The 22,474-nt window shown below is 44.8% G+C and overlaps 1 protein-coding gene across 1 annotated transcript in view; it reads left to right on the forward strand.

Annotated features, from left to right (window-relative positions):
* LOC138662739 (rho GTPase-activating protein 20-like) overlaps window positions 1-22,474 on the forward strand; it is a 160,471-nt gene that overhangs the window by 107,573 nt on the left and 30,424 nt on the right. Inside the window, exons 5-11 of the mRNA XM_069748634.1 lie at window positions 2,557-2,598; window positions 4,504-4,588; window positions 15,833-15,910; window positions 16,799-16,865; window positions 17,014-17,205; window positions 18,796-18,971; window positions 20,114-20,275. Of these exons, the coding sequence (XP_069604735.1) occupies window positions 2,557-2,598; window positions 4,504-4,588; window positions 15,833-15,910; window positions 16,799-16,865; window positions 17,014-17,205; window positions 18,796-18,971; window positions 20,114-20,275 (802 nt within the window). The remainder of the gene's footprint in view (window positions 1-2,556; window positions 2,599-4,503; window positions 4,589-15,832; window positions 15,911-16,798; window positions 16,866-17,013; window positions 17,206-18,795; window positions 18,972-20,113; window positions 20,276-22,474) is intronic.

A 22,474-nucleotide genomic window follows, 5' to 3' on the forward strand; every position in this document is an offset into this window, starting at 1 on the left:
GATAGCCGAAGGTAGGTAGCTGCAGGAAGGTAGCGGCAGGAAGGTAGCGGCAGGAAGATAGCCGCAAGAAGGTAGCCGCAGGAAGATAGCCGCAGGAAGATAGCTGCACGAAGATAGCCGCAGGAAGATAGCCGCAGGAAGATAGCTGCACGAAGATAGCCGCAGGAAGGTAGCCGCAGGAAGGTAGGTAGCGGCAGGAAGGTAGCGGCAGGAAGGTAGCCGCAATAAGGTAGCCGCAGGAAGGTAGCCGCAGGAAGGTAGCCGCAATAAGGTAGCCGCAGGAAGATAGCCGCAGGAAGATAGCTGCACGAAGATAGCCGCAGGAAGGTAGCGGCAGGAAGGTAGGTAGCCGCAGGAAGATAGCTGCACGAAGGTAGCCGCAGGAAGGTAGCGGCAGGAAGGTAGCCCCAGGAAGGTAGCGGCAGGAAGGTAGCCCCAGGAAGGTAGCGGCAGGAAGGTAGCCGCAGGAAGGTAGCCGCAGGAAGGTAGCCGCAGGAAGGTAGGTAGCGGCAGGAAGGTAGCGGCAGGAAGGTAGCGGCAGGAAGGTAGCCGCAATAAGGTAGCCGCAGGAAGGTAGCCGCAGGAAGGTAGCCGCAATAAGGTAGCCGCAGGAAGATAGCCGCAGGAAGATAGCTGCACGAAGATAGCCGCAGGAAGGTAGCGGCAGGAAGGTAGCCCCAGGAAGGTAGCCGCAGGAAGGTAGCCGCAGGAAGGTAGCCGCAATAAGGTAGCCGCAGGAAGATAGCCGCAGGAAGATAGCTGCACGAAGATAGCCGCAGGAAGGTAGCGGCAGGAAGGTAGGTAGCCGCAGGAAGATAGCTGCACGAAGGTAGCCGCAGGAAGGTAGCGGCAGGAAGGTAGCCCCAGGAAGGTAGCGGCAGGAAGGTAGCCCCAGGAAGGTAGCGGCAGGAAGGTAGCCGCAGGAAGGTAGCCGCAGGAAGGTAGCCGCAGGAAGGTAGGTAGCGGCAGGAAGGTAGCGGCAGGAAGGTAGCGGCAGGAAGGTAGCCGCAATAAGGTAGCCGCAGGAAGGTAGCCGCAGGAAGGTAGCCGCAATAAGGTAGCCGCAGGAAGATAGCCGCAGGAAGATAGCTGCACGAAGATAGCCGCAGGAAGGTAGCGGCAGGAAGGTAGCCCCAGGAAGGTAGCCGCAGGAAGGTAGCCGCAGGAAGGTAGGTAGCGGCAGGAAGGTAGCGGCAGGAAGGTAGCGGCAGGAAGGTAGCCGCAATAAGGTAGCCGCAATAAGGTAGCCGCAGGAAGGTAGCCGCAGGAAGGTAGCCGCAATAAGGTAGCCGCAGGAAGATAGCCGCAGGAAGATAGCTGCACGAAGATAGCCGCAGGAAGGTAGCGGCAGGAAGGTAGCCCCAGGAAGGTAGCCGCAGGAAGGTAGCCGCAGGAAGGTAGCCGCAATAAGGTAGCCGCAGGAAGATAGCCGCAGGAAGATAGCTGCACGAAGATAGCCGCAGGAAGGTAGCGGCAGGAAGGTAGGTAGCCGCAGGAAGATAGCTGCACGAAGGTAGCTGCAGGAAGGTAGCGGCAGGAAGGTAGCCCCAGGAAGGTAGCGGCAGGAAGGTAGCCCCAGGAAGGTAGCGGCAGGAAGGTAGCGGCAGGAAGGTAGCCCCAGGAAGGTAGCGGCAGGAAGGTAGCCCCAGGAAGGCAGCGGCAGGAAGGTAGCCCCAGGAAGGCAGCGGCAGGAAGGTAGCCCCAGGAAGGTAGCGGCAGGAAGGTAGCGGCAGGAAGGTAGCCCCAGGAAGGTAGCGGCAGGAAGGTAGCCCCAGGAAGGCAGCGGCAGGAAGGTAGCCCCAGGAAGGTAGCGGCAGGAATGTAGCCCCAGGAAGGTAGCGGCAGGAAGGTAGCCCCAGGAAGGTAGCGGCAGGAATGTAGCCCCAGGAAGGCAGCGGCAGGAAGGTAGCCCCAGGAAGGTAGCCGCAGGAAGATAGCCGCACGAAGATAGCCGCACGAAGGTAGCCGCAGGAAGGCAGCGGCAGGAAGGTAGCCCCAGGAAGGTAGCGGCAGGAATGTAGCCCCAGGAAGGTAGCGGCAGGAAGGTAGCCCCAGGAAGGTAGCGGCAGGAATGTAGCCCCAGGAAGGCAGCGGCAGGAAGGTAGCCCCAGGAAGGTAGCCGCAGGAAGATAGCCGCACGAAGATAGCCGCACGAAGGTAGCCGCAGGAAGGTAGCGGCAGGAAGGTAGCCCCAGGAAGGTAGCGGCAGGAAGGTAGCGGCAGGAAGGTAGCGGCAGGAATGTAGCCCCAGGAAGATAGCTGCACGAAGGTAGCCGCAGGAAGGTAGCGGCAGGAAGGTAGCCCCAGGAAGATAGCTGCACGAAGGTAGCCGCAGGAAGGTAGCGGCAGGAAGGTAGCGGCAGGAAGGTAGCCCCAGGAAGGTAGCCCCAGGAAGGTAGCCCCAGGAAGGTAGCGGCACGAAGGTAGCCCCAGGAAGGTAGCGGCAGGAAGGGCATCTGCTGGTGTTGTGGATGGGAGGAAGGAACCGGCTCACGGTGGGGAATGTGGCGGAGTCCGCAGCGGTTTCATGTCCTTCTGCATTGTTTTCTGTTGTAGTTCCTCCGAGACGAAGGAGAAGTGGCTGTCAGCGCTGCGCTGGTAAGAGCGAACTCCATCTTAACTCTTTCATCACCACAAGGAACAGCGATTCTGCGCCACCTCCATTTCTTGGGTGCATCATAGACTTAGATCACTTTTCTGTGTTCTTCTTAGAGATATATCTGGTGGCCGACCCCGGGTAATGATGGCAGCAGGTTTACCGTGGATGAGGTCATTGAATACCAATACGTTGTATCAGATTAGTAAGGTGGTCCTACACATTAGAGTAGACTATGTCAGGACTGCCGACATTTAGTGCCCACCTTCCACTGTCAGGAGTTGGGGAGAGAGGAGACTTGTATTTTTACTTGATGATAATTGCTAATTAAAGGGAATCTGTCAGCAGATTTTTGCTTTGTAATATGAGGGCAGGAGTTAGGGGCTGAGACTCTGATTCCAGTGTTGTATCACTTATTAGGCTGGCGTCACACTCGGCGTAAGACAATACGGTCCGTAATTTACGGCCGTAATACGCCAAAAAGTCCCCAAAATAGTGGTCCGTATCTCCTCCGTAGGCAGGGTGTGTCAGCGTATTTTGCGCATGGCATCCTCCGTATGTAATCCGTATGGCATCCGTACTGCGAGATTTTCTCGCAGGCTTGCAAAACCGACATATGGACATACAATGGATCCATGTGCTCAAGAAATCGTAACAACATATATATATATATATATATATGTGTACATATATAATGTCAGTAGACACATATATGTATATATATTAATATTTCATCCAGCGCGAGATAGCTTTAAAGCCGGTAATTCAATTTGCCGGCTTTTGCTTTCTCCTTCCCAAAGCCGACATGATATGAGACATGATTACATACAGTAAACCATCACATATCCCCATTTTTTTGCATATTCCACACTACTAATGTTAGTAGTGTGTATGTGCAAAATGTGGGTGCTGTAGCTATTAAATTAAAGGGTTAAATGGCGGAAAAAATTGGCGTGGGTTCCTGCGCAATTTTCTCTGCCAGAGTGGTAAAGCCAGTGACTGAGGGCAGATATTAATAGCCTGGAGAGGGTCCATGGGAAACGCTAATCTGAACGTAGCCATAGCAAAAGCCGGCAATTGAATTACCGGCTTTAAAGCTATCTAGCGCTGTATGAAATATTAATATATATACATATATGTGTCTCACTGATATATATATATATATATATATATATATATATATATATATATCTATACCTATTCTATGTGTACACATTTATTCCACCTATTCTATTGTAAGCTGTCAGTGTGATTTTACTGTACACCGCACTGAACTGCCGGCTGTTCTATAGAACACCGCTGCGTATTTCTCGCAAGTCACACTGCTGGTCCGTGTGTATTCCGTATTTTTCTCGCCCCATAGACTTTCATTGGCGTATTTTTTGCGCAATACGGTGACAAACGCAGCATGCTGCGATTTTGTACGGCCGTAGAAAGCCGTATAATACAGGTGCGTAATATACGGCTGATAGGACCTGACCCATTGAGAATCATTGGGCCGTGTGTAATGCGTGTTTTACGGACGTATTTTATGCGCTCATACGTCTGTAAAACTCGCTGGTGTGACGCCGGCCTTAGTCTGTGTGCTGTTTCAGTAAAATGAGTGTTTTATCAGCAGCAGATTATCACTACAGGACTACAGCTCACGTGCATCGTGATTAGCAGCTTACTGTCACTATATAAAGCTGTGCTGTGGGGCGGTGTCAGCTTTCTGAGCTCTGCTGTATCTACATATAAATAACGATTGTATCTCAACATTTGCACTCAGTAAACTAAGTGACAGATCTCTGGAATCAGGGTCTCTTTCTCTATATTATGCTACTCTCAGGAGACGTAGTAACAACCTGCTGATGGGTTCCCTTTAAATAACTGATAATTCTCGTTATGACGTGATGTTTTGTTTCCAGGCATATTAACGAGATGAAGAAAGCGGAATATTCCAGGAAAATCCCCATTAGTGTTTTGTACCTGGATGCAGACGAGTTCATGTCTGTGAGTAGAGATTGTCCATGTCGGTGGTGATCGTTTATTCCTGGATGTGGAAATCATTTGTGTTGGGCTCATTCACACCTCACTTTCTGTCTTACATGTGCTATCACGTATCAGGGGCTCTTCCTGGGTGGCACCGGTACGTGTGATAGTTTATGGGGAGGTTTACATCTCCAATTTTGTCCGTGGACTGAGTGATCAGCATAGAAACACAGAGATTGTCGGATCAAAACGAATCAATGCGAATCTATGGACCTGACATAAGAAAACAAGCAGCACTCAGATGCCATCCAAGTGCTGCTTGATCTTCATGGGCTGTTTGACTGGTGAAGCCTGAGAAACCTTTACCATAAGTTTATTTTTCCATCCAAGAAAAACTGATAAAACACTGAACAAACTTTTTCAAACTTAAAAAGAACTGATGAGGAAAATCTGATGAGGCCTTATTTGGAGATTTCTCAATGACGCTGGTAGTATGGTACGTTGGCACAATGTGCGAGGCATGTCATATATTCCACCGACCAAACATTGGTGCCAATCTGTAATTTTTGTGTCTTTAAGGGCCAGTGCAGACATGGCCGTAGAGTCCCTTATCTGACAGAATCAGGCCGACCGCTGCTGACACTCAGATCAGACTGTGAAGACGATGGCTACACTCGGATGCCATCCGAGTGAGGCCGATGGTTTCCACGGACTCATTGGCGGACATGGTGGACTGCCATCGAAATATTGAATCACACTCAGACGTGCAGCGGTTTCCAGACCAAGGGAAACATCAGACATGTGCACAACCCGATAAAATAGCATTGATCCCAGTGAGAACCACTCGGACAGAAAATACGGTCGCCTGCACCTGCCCTATAGCAAATCATGTCAATTTTGGCATGGTTTGCATTGGCAAGCAGCTGCTTGTAAGCCTTAGATCACCAAGCACAATGTCAAGCGTTGGATGTGGTGGTGTAAGGCATGCAGCTACTGGAGGTTGAGCGGTAGAGATGTGTCCTGTTGAGGGAAAGGTGACACTTCTCCATCTGGCGTCTGATTGATGAATCTGGGTTTGGTGAATGTCAGAACGTTACCCACTAGCTGCATTGTGCCAACTGTGATGTTTGGTGACGGACGGATACTTCTGTACTTATATTGTGTAGTGCCCGATACTTCTGTACATAAATTGTATAGTGCCCGATACTTCTGTACATATATTGTATAGTGCCCGATACTTCTGTACATATATTGTATAGTGCCCCGATACTTCTGTACATATATTGTATAGTGCCCCAATACTTCTGTACATATATTGTATAGTGCCCGATACTTCTGTACATATATTGTATAGTGCCCCGATACTTCTGTACATATATTGTATAGTGCCCCGATACTTCTGTACATATATTGTATAGTGCCCCGATACTTCTGTACATATATTGTATAGTGCCCCGATACTTCTGTACATATATTGTATAGTGCCCCGATACTTCTGTACATATATTGTATAGTGCCCCGATACTTCTGTACATATATTGTATAGTGCCCGATACTTCTGTACATATATTGTATAGTGCCCCGATACTTCTGTACATATATTGTATAGTGCCCCGATACTTCTGTACTTATATTGTATAGTGCCCGATACTTCTGTACATATATTGTATAGTGCCCCGATACTTCTGTACATATATTGTATAGTGCCCCGATACTTCTGTACATATATTGTATAGTGCCCCGATACTTCTGTACATATATTGTATAGTGCCCGATACTTCTGTACATATATTGTATAGTGCCCCGATACTTCTGTACATATATTGTATAGTGCCCCGATACTTCTGTACTTATATTGTATAGTGCCCGATACTTCTGTACATATATTGTATAGTGCCCCGATACTTCTGTACATATATTGTATAGTGCCCCGATACTTCTGTACATATATTGTATAGTGCCCCAATACTTCTGTACATATATTGTATAGTGCCCCAATACTTCTGTACATATATTGTATAGTGCCCCAATACTTCTGTACATATATTGTATAGTGCCCCAATACTTCTGTACATATATTGTATAGTGCCCCGATACTTCTGTACATATATTGTATAGTGCCCCGATACTTCTGTACATATATTGTATAGTGCCCCGATACTTCTGTACATATATTGTATAGTGCCCCGATACTTCTGTACATATATTGTATAGTGCCCCAATACTTCTGTACATATATTGTATAGTGCCCCAATACTTCTGTACATATATTGTATAGTGCCCCAATACTTCTGTACATATATTGTATAGTGCCCCAATACTTCTGTACATATATTGTATAGTGCCCCGATACTTCTGTACATATATTGTATAGTGCCCCGATACTTCTGTACATATATTGTATAGTGCCCCGATACTTCTGTACATATATTGTATAGTGCCCCAATACTTCTGTACATATATTGTATAGTGCCCCGATACTTCTGTACATATATTGTATAGTGCCCCGATACTTCTGTACATATATTGTATAGTGCCCGATACTTCTGTACATATATTGTATAGTGCCCCAATACTTCTGTACATATATTGTATAGTGCCCCAATACTTCTGTACATATATTGTATAGTGCCCCGATACTTCTGTACATATATTGTATAGTGCCCCGATACTTCTGTACATATATTGTATAGTGCCCCGATACTTCTGTACATATATTGTATAGTGCCCCGATACTTCTGTACATATATTGTATAGTGCCCAATACTTCTGTACATATATTGTATAGTGCCCCGATACTTCTGTACATATATTGTATAGTGCCCCGATACTTCTGTACATATATTGTATAGTGCCCGATACTTCTGTACATATATTGTATAGTGCCCCAATACTTCTGTACATATATTGTATAGTGCCCCGATACTTCTGTACATATATTGTATAGTGCCCGATACTTCTGTACATATATTGTATAGTGCCCCGATACTTCTGTACATATATTGTATAGTGCCCCGATACTTCTGTACATATATTGTATAGTGCCCGATACTTCTGTACATATATTGTATAGTGCCCCAATACTTCTGTACATATATTGTATAGTGCCCCGATACTTCTGTACATATATTGTATAGTGCCCGATACTTCTGTACATACCGTATATTGTATAGTGCCCGATAATTCTGTACATATATTGTATAGTGCCCCAATACTTCTGTACATATATTGTATAGTGCCCCAATACTTCTGTACATATATTGTATAGTGCCCGATACTTCTGTACATATATTGTATAGTGCCCCAATACTTCTGTACATATATTGTATAGTGCCCCAATACTTCTGTACATATATTGTATAGTGCCCGATACTTCTGTACATATATTGTATAGTGCCCCGATACTTCTGTACATATATTGTATAGTGCCCCGATACTTCTGTACATATATTGTATAGTGCCCCGATACTTCTGTACATATATTGTATAGTGCCCGATACTTCTGTACATATATTGTATAGTGCCCCGATACTTCTGTACATATATTGTATAGTGCCCCGATACTTCTGTACATATATTGTATAGTGCCCCGATACTTCTGTACATATATTGTATAGTGCCCGATACTTCTGTACATATATTGTATAGTGCCCCGATACTTCTGTACGTATATTGTATAGTGCCCGATAATTCTGTACATATATTGTATAGTGCCCCAATACTTCTGTACATATATTGTATAGTGCCTCGATACTTCTGTACATACAGGTCCTTCTCAAAAAATTAGCATATAGTGTTAAATTTCATTATTTACCATAATGTAATGATTACAATTAAACTTTCATATATTATAGATTCATTATCCACCAACTGAAATTTGTCAGGTCTTTTATTGTTTTAATACTGATGATTTTGGCATACAACTCCTGATAACCCAAAAAACCTGTCTCAATAAATTAGCATATCAAGAAAAGGTTCTCTAAACGACCTATTACCCTAATCTTCTGAATCAACTAATTAACTCTAAACACATGCAAAAGATACCTGAGGCTTTTATAAACTCCCTGCCTGGTTCATTACTCAAAACCCCCATCATGGGTAAGACTAGCGACCTGACAGATGTCAAGAAGGCCATCATTGACACCCTCAAGCAAGAGGGTAAGACCCAGAAAGAAATTTCTCAACAAATAGGCTGTTCCCAGAGTGCTGTATCAAGGCACCTCAATGGTAAGTCTGTTGGAAGGAAACAATGTGGCAGAAAACGCTGTACAACGAGAAGAGGAGACCGGACCCTGAGGAAGATTGTGGAGAAGGACCGATTCCAGACCTTGGGGAACCTGAGGAAGCAGTGGACTGAGTCTGGTGTGGAAACATCCAGAGCCACCGTGCACAGGCGTGTGCAGGAAATGGGCTACAGGTGCCGCATTCCCCAGGTAAAGCCACTTTTGAACCATAAACAGCGGCAGAGGCGCCTGACCTGGGCTACAGAGAAGCAGCACTGGACTGTTGCTAAGGCTAGGTTCACACTAGCGTTGCGCCGCCCTGCGTCGGCGACGCAACGCGCGACGCACGTAAAAACGCGCGCGTTTTGCGACGCGTGCGTCGTTTTTGACGAAAATCGGACGCACAGAAAATGCTACAATGTAGCGTTTTCTTGCGTCCGACGCTAGCGTCGGAAACGACGCACGTGGCAAAAACGCCACCAAAACAACGCACGCGTCCCCTATGTTAAACATAGGGGCGCGTCGCCGCTGCGTCGCCGCTGCGTCGCCGGCGCAACAGCGACGCACATTGGCGGAACGCCAATGTGAACGTAGCCTAAGTGGTCCCAAGTACTTTTTTCTGATGAAAGCAAATTTTGCATGTCATTCGGAAATCAAGGTGCCAGAGTCTGGAGGAAGACTGGGGAGAAGGAAATGCCAAAATGCCTGAAGTCCAGTGTCAAGTACCCACAGTCAGTGATGGTGTGGGGTGCCATGTCAGCTGCTGGTGTTGGTCCACTGTGTTTCATCAAGGGCAGGGTCAATGCAGCTAGCTATCAGGAGATTTTGGAGCACTTCATGCTTCCATCGGCTGAAATGCTTTATGGAGATGAAGATTTCATTTTTCAGCACGACCTGGCACCTGCTCACAGTGCCAAAACCACTGGTAAATGGTTTACTGACCATGGTATTACTGTGCTCAATTGGCCTGCCAACTCTCCTGACCTGAACCCCATAGAGAATCTGTGGGATATTGTGAAGAGAAAGTTGAGAGACGCAAGACCCAACACTCTGGATGAGCTTAAGGCCGCTATTGAAGCATCCTGGGCCTCCATAACATCTCAGCAGTGTCACAGGCTGATTGCCTCCATGCCACGCCGCATTGAAGCAGTCATTTCTGCCAAAGGATTCCCGACCAAGTATTGAGTGCATAACTGAACATTATTATTTGATGGTTTTTTTGTTTGTTATTAAAAAACACTTTTATTTGATTGGATGGGTGAAATATGCTAATTTATTGAGATAGGTTTTTTGGGTTATCAGGAGTTGTATGCCAAAATCATCAGTATTAAAACAATAAAAGACCTGACAAATTTCAGTTGGTGGATAATGAATCTATAATATATGAAAGTTTAATTGTAATCATTACATTATGGTAAATAATGAAATTTAACACTATATGCTAATTTTTTGAGAAGGACCTGTATATTGTATAGTGCCCCGATACTTCTGTACATATATTGTATAGTGCCCGATAATTCTGTACATATATTGTATAGTGCCCGATACTTCTGTACATACATTGTATAGTGCCCCGATACTTCTGTACATATATTGTATAGTGCCCCGATACTTCTGTACATATATTGTATAGTGCCCGATAATTCTGTACATATATTGTATAGTGCCCGATAATTCTGTACATATATTGTATAGTGCCCGATACTTCTGTACATATATTGTATAGTGCCCCGATACTTCTGTACATATATTGTATAGTGCCCCGATACTTCTGTACATATATTGTATAGTGCCCCGATACTTCTGTACATATATTGTATAGTGCCCCGATACTTCTGTACATATATTGTATAGTGCCCCGATACTTCTGTACATATATTGTATAGTGCCCCGATACTTCTGTACATATATTGTATAGTGCCCCGATACTTCTGTACATATATTGTATAGTGCCCCGATACTTCTGTACATATATTGTATAGTGCCCCGATACTTCTGTACATATATTGTATAGTGCCCCGATACTTCTGTACATATATTGTATAGTGCCCCGATACTTCTGTACATATATTGTATAGTGCCCCGATACTTCTGTACATATATTGTATAGTGCCCCGATACTTCTGTACATATATTGTATAGTGCCCCGATACTTCTGTACATATATTGTATAGTGCCCGATACTTCTGTACATATATTGTATAGTGCCCCGATACTTCTGTACATATATTGTATAGTGCCCCGATACTTCTGTACATATATTGTATAGTGCCCCGATACTTCTGTACATATATTGTATAGTGCCCGATAATTCTGTACATATATTGTATAGTGCCCCGATACTTCTGTACATAAATTGTATAGTGCCCCGATACTTCTGTACATATATTGTATAGTGCCCCGATACTTCTGTACATATATTGTATAGTGCCCGATAATTCTGTACATATATTGTATAGTGCCCGATAATTCTGTACATATATTGTATAGTGCCCGATACTTCTGTACATATATTGTATAGTGCCCCGATACTTCTGTACATATATTGTATAGTGCCCCGATACTTCTGTACATATATTGTATAGTGCCCCGATACTTCTGTACATATATTGTATAGTGCCCCGATACTTCTGTACATATATTGTATAGTGCCCCGATACTTCTGTACATATATTGTATAGTGCCCCGATACTTCTGTACATATATTGTATAGTGCCCCGATACTTCTGTACATATATTGTATAGTGCCCCGATACTTCTGTACATATATTGTATAGTGCCCCGATACTTCTGTACATATATTGTATAGTGCCCCGATACTTCTGTACATATATTGTATAGTGCCCCGATACTTCTGTACATATATTGTATAGTGCCCCGATACTTCTGTACATATATTGTATAGTGCCCCGATACTTCTGTACATATATTGTATAGTGCCCCGATACTTCTGTACATATATTGTATAGTGCCCCGATACTTCTGTACATATATTGTATAGTGCCCGATACTTCTGTACATATATTGTATAGTGCCCCGATACTTCTGTACATATATTGTATAGTGCCCCGATACTTCTGTACATATATTGTATAGTGCCCCGATACTTCTGTACATATATTGTATAGTGCCCGATAATTCTGTACATATATTGTATAGTGCCCCGATACTTCTGTACATAAATTGTATAGTGCCCCGATACTTCTGTACATATATTGTATAGTGCCCCGATACTTCTGTACATATATTGTATAGTGCCCGATAATTCTGTACATATATTGTATAGTGCCCGATAATTCTGTACATATATTGTATAGTGCCCGATACTTCTGTACATATATTGTATAGTGCCCCGATACTTCTGTACATATATTGTATAGTGCCCCGATACTTCTGTACATATATTGTATAGTGCCCCGATACTTCTGTACATATATTGTATAGTGCCCCGATACTTCTGTACATATATTGTATAGTGCCCCGATACTTCTGTACATATATTGTATAGTGCCCCGATACTTCTGTACATATATTGTATAGTGCCCCGATACTTCTGTACATATATTGTATAGTGCCCCGATACTTCTGTACATATATTGTATAGTGCCCCGATACTTCTGTACATATATTGTATAGTGCCCCGATACTTCTGTACATATATTGTATAGTGCCCGATACTTCTGCACATATATTGTATAGTGCCCCGATACTTCTGTACATATATTGTATAGTGCCCCGATACTTCTGTACATATATTGTATAGTGCCCGATAATTCTGTACATATATTGTATAGTGCCCGATACTTCTGTACATATATTGTATAGTGCCCGATACTTCTGTACATATATTGTATAGTGCCCCGATACTTCTGTACATATATTGTATAGTGCCCCGATACTTCTGTACATATATTGTATAGTGCCCCGATACTTCTGTACATATATTGTATAGTGCCCCGATACTTCTGTACATATATTGTATAGTGCCCCGATACTTCTGTACATATATTGTATAGTGCCCCGATACTTCTGTACATATATTGTATAGTGCCCCGATACTTCTGTACATATATTGTATAGTGCCCCGATACTTCTGTACATATATTGTATAGTGCCCCGATACTTCTGTACATATATTGTATAGTGCCCCGATACTTCTGTACATATATTGTATAGTGCCCCGATACTTCTGTACATATATTGTATAGTGCCCCGATACTTCTGTACATATATTGTATAGTGCCCCGATACTTCTGTACATATATTGTATAGTGCCCCGATACTTCTGTACATATATTGTATAGTGCCCCGATACTTCTGTACATATATTGTATAGTGCCCCGATACTTCTGTACATATATTGTATAGTGCCCCGATACTTCTGTACATATATTGTATAGTGCCCCGATACTTCTGTACATATATTGTATAGTGCCCGATACTTCTGTACATATATTGTATAGTGCCCCGATACTTCTGTACATATATTGTATAGTGCCCCGATACTTCTGTACATATATTGTATAGTGCCCCGATACTTCTGTACATATATTGTATAGTGCCCGATAATTCTGTACATATATTGTATAGTGCCCCGATACTTCTGTACATAAATTGTATAGTGCCCCGATACTTCTGTACATATATTGTATAGTGCCCCGATACTTCTGTACATATATTGTATAGTGCCCGATAATTCTGTACATATATTGTATAGTGCCCGATAATTCTGTACATATATTGTATAGTGCCCGATACTTCTGTACATATATTGTATAGTGCCCCGATACTTCTGTACATATATTGTATAGTGCCCCGATACTTCTGTACATATATTGTATAGTGCCCCGATACTTCTGTACATATATTGTATAGTGCCCCGATACTTCTGTACATATATTGTATAGTGCCCCGATACTTCTGTACATATATTGTATAGTGCCCCGATACTTCTGTACATATATTGTATAGTGCCCCGATACTTCTGTACATATATTGTATAGTGCCCCGATACTTCTGTACATATATTGTATAGTGCCCCGATACTTCTGTACATATATTGTATAGTGCCCCGATACTTCTGTACATATATTGTATAGTGCCCGATACTTCTGCACATATATTGTATAGTGCCCCGATACTTCTGTACATATATTGTATAGTGCCCCGATACTTCTGTACATATATTGTATAGTGCCCGATAATTCTGTACATATATTGTATAGTGCCCGATACTTCTGTACATATATTGTATAGTGCCCGATACTTCTGTACATATATTGTATAGTGCCCCGATACTTCTGTACATATATTGTATAGTGCCCCGATACTTCTGTACATATATTGTATAGTGCCCCGATACTTCTGTACATATATTGTATAGTGCCCCGATACTTCTGTACATATATTGTATAGTGCCCCGATACTTCTGTACATATATTGTATAGTGCCCCGATACTTCTGTACATATATTGTATAGTGCCCGATACTTCTGCACATATATTGTATAGTGCCCCGATACTTCTGTACATATATTGTATAGTGCCCCGATACTTCTGCACATATATTGTATAGCGCCCGATACTTCTGTACATATATTGTATAGCGCCCGATACTTCTGTACATATATTGTATGATCACCGTTGTTGTGATCATTTTGACCCCACGGCGTCAATCAGTCTTCCCAGCCTGGTGCAGGGCTACAATTTTGTTTCTGGTGTCCTTCGACAGCTCTTTGGTCTTCACCATAGTGGAGTTTGGAGTGTGACTGTTTGAGGTTGTGGACAGGGGTCTTTTATACTGATAACAAGGTCAAACAGAGGCCATTACTACAGGTAATGAGTGGAGGACAGAGGAGCCTCTTAATGAGGTCTATGAGAGTCAGAAATCTTGCATGTTTTTAGGTGACCAAATACTTATTTTCCACCATAATTTGCTAAATAAATCTTGCCAAATCAGACAAGGTGATTTCCTGGATTTGTTTTCTCAGTTTTGACTCCCATAGTTGTGGTCTACCTATGATGTCAGTTACAGGCCTCTCATCTTTATAAGTGGGAGAACTTGCACAATTGGGGGCTGACAGTACTTTTTCCCCACTGTATATCGTGTACACATTGCTCTTTTCTGTAGGCCTGATGCTAATTCTCACAGTTATATGTGGAGATATCACTACAGTTATATGTGGAGATATCACTGCAGTTATCAGGACATCCTCATTGTCAGCCCCGACCTTGGTAACAATTCTGCTTTCGTGCTTACTCTGCTGAACAGAGGTTACACAAGCCCCATATGTGATCACTTCCCCAGCACTATGTCATCAGCTCACATCCGGTGGGAAGTGAGAGCCGCTGATCTTCCCTTATCGCCGATATCCACAGGAGCGATTACAGATTCTGACCACTCTCTGTACTTTGTTTTATGCTAAATATTAACCAGTATCTATTGCCTGTTACCATTCCTGTGCACTGTACATGTATGGGGCAATGGAGGGCAGCAGTATGTGATGGTGCTGGAGGTGACAGCGGGAGGGAGGCTCACAGCCTCCGCACACAACGGCCTAGAGATTTGCCTAGATCTATGGTTTTTAGTCTGATAATTAGTGATAATGATGAGATTGGAAGAACTCATTGCATTAGGATTTATGCAGCTTTCACTGTGTTCAATATATAAATCTACAAAATGTAAAAACCCCGAGCATTGAAAACAGTAAAGAAGAATGGATGTTTATCACAGCTGGTATTGGGCAGACACATAATGGCAGCATATCCTGCGGCTCCCAGGGTATTGGGAGGGAGGATCCATCATTTATGCGTCAATCACGTAAGATAAGACGCTCCGCAATGTGCCTCATTAGGGACATCCATTCTCCTCCTGGACGGATCTTCCATTCTCAATAGTCACCGTTCCTGGGTAATGTCCATCTTGTCTGTTTCTTTCCCGAAGTCTCATACATTACGTAAAACAAATGACCCTGTCAGGATACTTGTATCATTGTTGTGTTCATTTCTGCCGTACGTGACGTTTCGCTCTTCTGTTCCGCCAGAGAACCACCATTACTGTATGTAACACGGACGATGCCGAAAAGGTGATGAAAGAGGCGACTCAGCAGCTGGGGATCCCTGTAAGTAGCCAGGCTTATCTATAAAGTAAGATGGCTGATAATACAACTTTCTGACCTTCAGGGTTCATTAGAATTCTGGAGGAACTTTCCAAGTTATCAGTAGAGTTGTGGATGTATTCGCACGTCCCATCGGCAGCGTTCTGTGGCCGCTGGGTGGGAGAGCGAATATCACCCCTCACCTCTTCTATTGATTACCTGGCCTGGTGTGGCGCCATTTGTGCCTCACACTGCAATGATGACGCGGCACCAGGCCGACTAATCAAAATAAGAGCCGTGGATGTCATAGTCAGGAGGCAGTACTCGCTCCCCCGTCCAGCGGCGACGAAATGCTGCCGTGACAGGTGGAACTGGATGAGCAACTTCCCACCAATTCTAGTTATCACTTATCCTATGGGCCGAGTGCGATCCGACAAATCATGAGATCACACTTTGGCCAATGTTATTCTATGGGGCCGTGCACATATCTGATTTGTTCCTCAGATCGAGTCTGTCAGAGGCAAAAAAAATTGTCCATAAAGAAAAAAAACGACTGCACTCAGATGACATCTGACAGAATGGAGAAGATGCAGAATATATATTTTTCCGTGTTCTCCGCATCTGATCGGAGTGTGATTGGCCTAATCGGCCCAATTCGCTCAGATGAGAGAAAATACAGTTGTGTGACCCCGGCCCTTGGATAGCTGATAACTTGCTGATTATTAATGGTCCTTGCACTGGGACCACCACTTTTCCGGAGCACTGGGCAATCCTCAGAAGTCCCACTGTGTGAGAGGTCTTCCAGTCTCGATAATACTTATTGTGCTATTATGGATATTTTGGACACAAGAACGTCGCTCCCTTTTGCTCTCCTATTACATAGATCCGGTGTTTCTTCTTGTCTCTGTCCAGGGCCGGTCGAGTGACCACCACCTGTGGGTGATGTCTGGAAAGGATGAGTCTCCATATCCACTTTTTGGTGAGGGCCTTACTCGGCGTCTGACCTCAGGTTCTCCCGTCAGATCCATTACTGCATTTCTTCCGCTCTTTCTGACCCGCCGTCTCGCTCACTGATTGATCTGGTGATGTTACGTTTCTGTGTGATAATATAAGAATATCCCTATCAGGTCATGAACACCCGTATAGTATCGCCATGAGCTGCCTCAGGGGGTTAATGGCCGCGCCTAGAGGAAGCAACAACAATCTTCTGTTTGGTACAGAGGGTCCAGAAGATGCGAGTCTTGAACAATTCCCTCAGGAAAGACTCTGCCAGTTCATCATAAAGATGAAGCCGCAAGTTCCTCTAGACGTGAGGAGGGGTGAGGATCTCCGAGAGCTTCTGCTTTCACTTAGCTCAAAAATGCTACAAATACATATAGAATTGTAGAATTTCTATCTGATCTATGACGTGGACAGAATGTAGATATTAATGGATCTTATTAATCATTACTAATATAGAACCAAGAGTTTTATAAAGGGCTTATTCACTACTGGGACAACCCCTTCTTAAATAGTATATTCTTCCTTGTGAAAGAAAAGCTACCCTATATTCGCCTCCCATACCAGTGCCGTTCCAGCCATGTTGGCGCCTGGTGTCCCAGGTCTCATGTGACATTGTTGTGCCATGTAAGCCCTGCAGCCATCAGCGGCCAGTATTAGGCTGCAGGGCTTACATGGCACGACACATTCATATGAGCCAATATGCTGATTGGCTGCAGGGCTTACATGGCATAACAATATCACATGAGCTGGTATGCTGATTGGCTGCAGGGCTTACATGGCATAACAATATCACATGAGCTGATATGCTGATTGGCCGCAGGGCTTACATGGCACGACACATTCATATGAGCCAATATGCTGATTGGCTGCAGGGCTTACATGGCATAACAATATCACATGAGCTGGTATGCTGATTGGCTGCAGGGCTTACATGGCATAACAATATCACATGAGCTGATATGCTGATTGGCTGCAGGGCTTACATGGCATAACAATATCACATGAGCTCATATGTTGATTGGCTGCAGGGCTTACATGGCATAACAATATCACATGAGCTGATATGGTGATTGGCCGCAGGGCTTACATGGCATAACAATATCACATGAGCTGATATGCTGATTGGCTGCAGGGCTTACATGGCATAACAATATCACATGAGCTCATATGTTGATTGGCTGCAGGGCTTACATGGCATAACAATGTCACAGTGGCCGATATCGCTGGAACAGCGTTGTTACAGGAGGTGAGTATATGGTGTTTCTATTTTATAAAGGAGACTATAATATTTAAGACGGGGTTGTCTAAGTTTTTTCTGCTGCAAATGAAGCAGTACTCGGAATTCTGAGCTTTGTATAACCCTGCACACACCACTGACAGTGTTATGTGTACACTGTGCATAGGCAGAAAGCTGCTAATCAGTGGTGAGGGTGGCATTATACAGAGAAGGAGGACTAGTAGGCACGAGACACATAGTCCTCTAGTGATAATCTCAGGCTGACAAAAAACTGATTTTATTGAAACAACAACACACAACCCAGTAAGTGACACATCACTTGAACCAGTGTCTCTGCCCCTACATCAGGCCGCTCTTAGATTACATAACACTAACCTGCTGACAGATTGAAAGTACCGTATATAAACTTTGGATTGCACTTGAATACTTTTTAGGCTCATAGATTCCCTGCAGATCTTTGGGGGTCTGGGTCCTGCTCATAACTGTTCTGATCAGGAGACAGCCCCAGACACAACTGATCTGCAAGGAGAATTTAAGGATCTAGAAAATATTTTTGAAGAATCTCCAAAGTTCACTACAAGTATGTATCTTCCATTTAAATTCCTTATAAACTTTGAAAAGTTCTTCAAAATGCTTGAAGGTATGTAACACAGTAATCGTCTTCATCCAGAAGGCACCCAGAAGCATCACCGGAGGAAGAAGTCGCTGATAGACTGGGCGCTGAGGAGGACGGGCAGCACCACGTTAAGTACCCCGGCTTCACATTCACCGCTCACTCCTCGCAAACTTTTTGGTCAGTCCTTGTCATCGGTGTGTCCCAACGGCAATCTACCCAAGCCCATCATGGTGAGTCCGAGTGATTAGGCGTTCATTATGGGGCTGTGAGAAAGTCTCCTTTAGTTCCTCAGTGTAACAATAAATCCACAAACGAGCTAATAATTATCTCCTGTGATACATAATGAATGTGGCACGCCCACCAGGGCCGTGGGGTCCCGGAACCGGGTCGGATAGCTCTTTGGGGAAGTCACGGGGCCGTGACCCGACTCCGTGTCCCTGGCTGTGCCATAAAATGGGGAATATGTATATGGGATTTAACGTGACCCCACCTGTGGTGTTTGGCAATGGATGGCCGACGCTGCTAAATGAGACCGCTGGGGCTGATGGTGACGCAGCTGGGATGGTTCTGCTCCCCACAGGTGGAGCGGGGCCCCAGGGCTACCGGTCCCGTTTATGTCAGGCTTCGTGTACCTTGTGGTGCAGGACTCAGAGATCACTGAAGGACACAAGGACTGTAGTTTTCTTTTCCTTTACTTGATGGTTGATAGTACAGACCGGGGTACTGGTAACAGATCGTGATGGAGAGCCGGGCAGCCTGGAAGCAATTTTCGGATACACCTGGCCAGGTAGGTACGGAGGCCTTCCTTCTGCGCTGTCCTCCCTTTTTCCATGCTGTGTATCAGCTCACCTTCCTGCTGTTAATTGTCTCTCTCTGTTTTTAAAAACTAACTGTTGCCCGCATGGCAGGCAGCTCGAGCCTGTCACAGGTGCCGCACCTTTGTGTCGGCTCCAGGCTCTGGTATGCTGCTGTGCCGCCAGGTATTAGATCAGGCCAGGAGACCTGCAGTCCCCTGCCCTCTGGATTTAGCTTCCGGGACTTCAGTACCCACGCAACCACGGACTCCGGTATCCAGTTCCTAGTGCTCAGCTCTGGGGCGAGTTTAATCACAGCTCCATTCCCCAGGTTCTGCTCGACTTCCCTCCTACTGACACCTGGTAAGGGGACCCCTCCTTGCTTCCAGGCATCACATTATTCCCTGTGAGGGAGGCAATGCCACTGTGGCAACCGGACTCCTGGGGAGCCACAACTGCGCCTCTACAGATATTGGGCAGAAGAGAATAAATGGAGAGAGGGAATTAGTGTAAATATTTACCAAACCAATGTGTCATTAATAGCCCCGTATGCCTGATTGTCACTCTGAACCCTCCAGGATATGCTTCTACTATTATATGAAGAAGGACCAAACACCAGGGGTATCTTCAGGCGCTCAGCCAACGCCAAGACGTGCAAAGAGCTTAAGGAGAAGTTGATCTCCGGAGATGAGGTCCGCATGGACGGAGAATCTGTCTTTGTAGCAGCTGCAGTGATAACGGTACAGAAACATTGCTCGATATAAAACTGTACTTACTGTACGTGTTATGTGTACATCAACTGGCCAAGGACAATCAGTACGAGGCCACATTACAGAGATGTACCACAGCCACATTCAGCCGGCCCCTCATATATCTGTGTTCTGAGCATTAGAGAATAGAGATGGGAGAATAGATCCACAGGACTCTATCGTCCCAGTCAGTAATGTGACGAGCCCAGCCGATCTCCTTACCTCTCCTCATTCCCAGCTTCTCTTATATTAGCCGGACTGATATGAAGTTATGATGATGCCACTGATCACTGGCTGACTTACCGGAGTCCTGCAAATCAATTCTCCCATCTCTACCAGAGAAATATACAGAAATATTTACTTGTGTGTCTAGCTGGTGTTCACTACCAAAAAAGTAACCTTAAAGGGATTCTATCACCAGGTTTTTGTTTCCTCATCTGAGAGCAGCGTAGTGTAGAGAAAGATACCCTGATTCCAGTGATGGTTCACTTAGTTTACTGGGTGCAGCAGTTATGATACAATCACAGCTTTCACTGCTGCAGATCTAGCAGAGCTCGGAATGCTGAGCCCTGTATAACCCCGTGCCCACCACTGATTGGCACCTTTGTGTATATCCCCGCCCCCACCACTGATTGGCAGCTTTGTGTATATCCCCGCCCCCACCACTGATTGGTAGCTTTGTGTATATTCCTGCCCCCACCGCTGATTGGCAGCTTTGTGTATATCCCTGCCCCCACCAATAATAAAAATAAAAACCTATTTTTCTTCACTTGCAGGTCAGATCAGGGGCTTATCTACAGGATTATAGAATGCTGTAGATGAGGCCACTGCCTTTTAGGACTTATCTTGTAGCGGCAAAATCTGCTGACAGGTTCCCTTTATCCTGTAAAACAGTAAGGTCCTGCTGAGCTCATCCACCACAACAATTTAAAACTTTTGGTGCCCACAAAAGCCTATGTCCAAGAACGTTTCCAGCTTTCATGCTGTGTAACAAGCTATCCTACTCGTTTTGATTGGGCAGTTCCTCTTCATCTGAGTTCTGCCATCACTGCAGATATTGGATCCTCATTTCCCTCACTTGCCAGCACGCATTGTTTAATGGCTAATATGCCTGCGCTGCCTCGCTCTCCATCCTGCCTGTGAGCAGCGTGACAGACAGGAGAGCAGGAGCAGAGACACAAAGACTCCAATGTGGTGTCTATGCCACTAAGGACTGATTATACTTTACAACAGGCGGTGCAGAGTGAGACAGAATGGAGGCATCTAGTGGCAGGTACTTTAAAGAGATTTTTCATGTTAAAATGTGACTACAATTTTTTGACATGTTTTGAAGCCCCTTAAGTGCTCTGTAGATTGCTGGAGATCTTAAGACTACTGTGTTTAGCTCATCGGGCAGAAGCACAGCGATGTACGGACGTACAGACACACAGACTTTCTATTGAGCTGGTGGGGAGCTAAGGCTACGTTCACACTAGCGTTGTGCGCCGCTGCGTCGGCGACGCAACGCACGCAAAAACGCGGCAAAACGGCGTCGTTTTTTTGCTGAAAATCGGACGCAAGAAAAATGCAACTTGTTGCGTTTTCTTGGTCCGACGCTTGTGGCAAAAAAGACGCATGCGTCGCACAACGCAACAAACAAAAATGCATGCGTCCCCCATGTTAAATATAGGGGCGCATGACGCGTGCGTCGCCGCTGCGTCGCCCGACGCTAACCCGACGCACACTAGCATAACGCTAGTGTGAACGTAGCCTAAGCGCTTCTGCCCGGTGATTTGAGCAATTAGTGGGGTCACGAGACATAGACCCTCATTGATCTATAAGAGCATTTAAGAGCTGCGAAATGTCAAAGACACTTGTAAAAGCCTAGTAACAGATTACGGTGTGTGCTCCTGACGTCTGACGCCTCGTTCAGAGGAGCCCTGTAAGAGCGTTCACAAAACATCCAAAAGAAGGAACGTGGCACTTCTGTGTAGAAACAACTTCATGTTCCTATTTACAGTCTTTTGAGCGCCGTTTAACCGCTTCAGGTATCAAAAGACGCCAAGTGGCTAAAAGACGAGAGCGAGCCATTCTTCAGGAGGCTTCTGCCCTGAAGGTGCTCTCTACTATACAGTGTAAGTAAATGGGGAGGCTCAAAAGACACCTGGGCATTTTTGGGGCACATTTTCCCAGCATTTTTGCATCTTCATT

Source organism: Ranitomeya imitator, chromosome 2, assembly GCF_032444005.1.
Source record: "Ranitomeya imitator isolate aRanImi1 chromosome 2, aRanImi1.pri, whole genome shotgun sequence".
NCBI classification, from domain to species: Eukaryota; Metazoa; Chordata; class Amphibia; order Anura; family Dendrobatidae; genus Ranitomeya; species Ranitomeya imitator.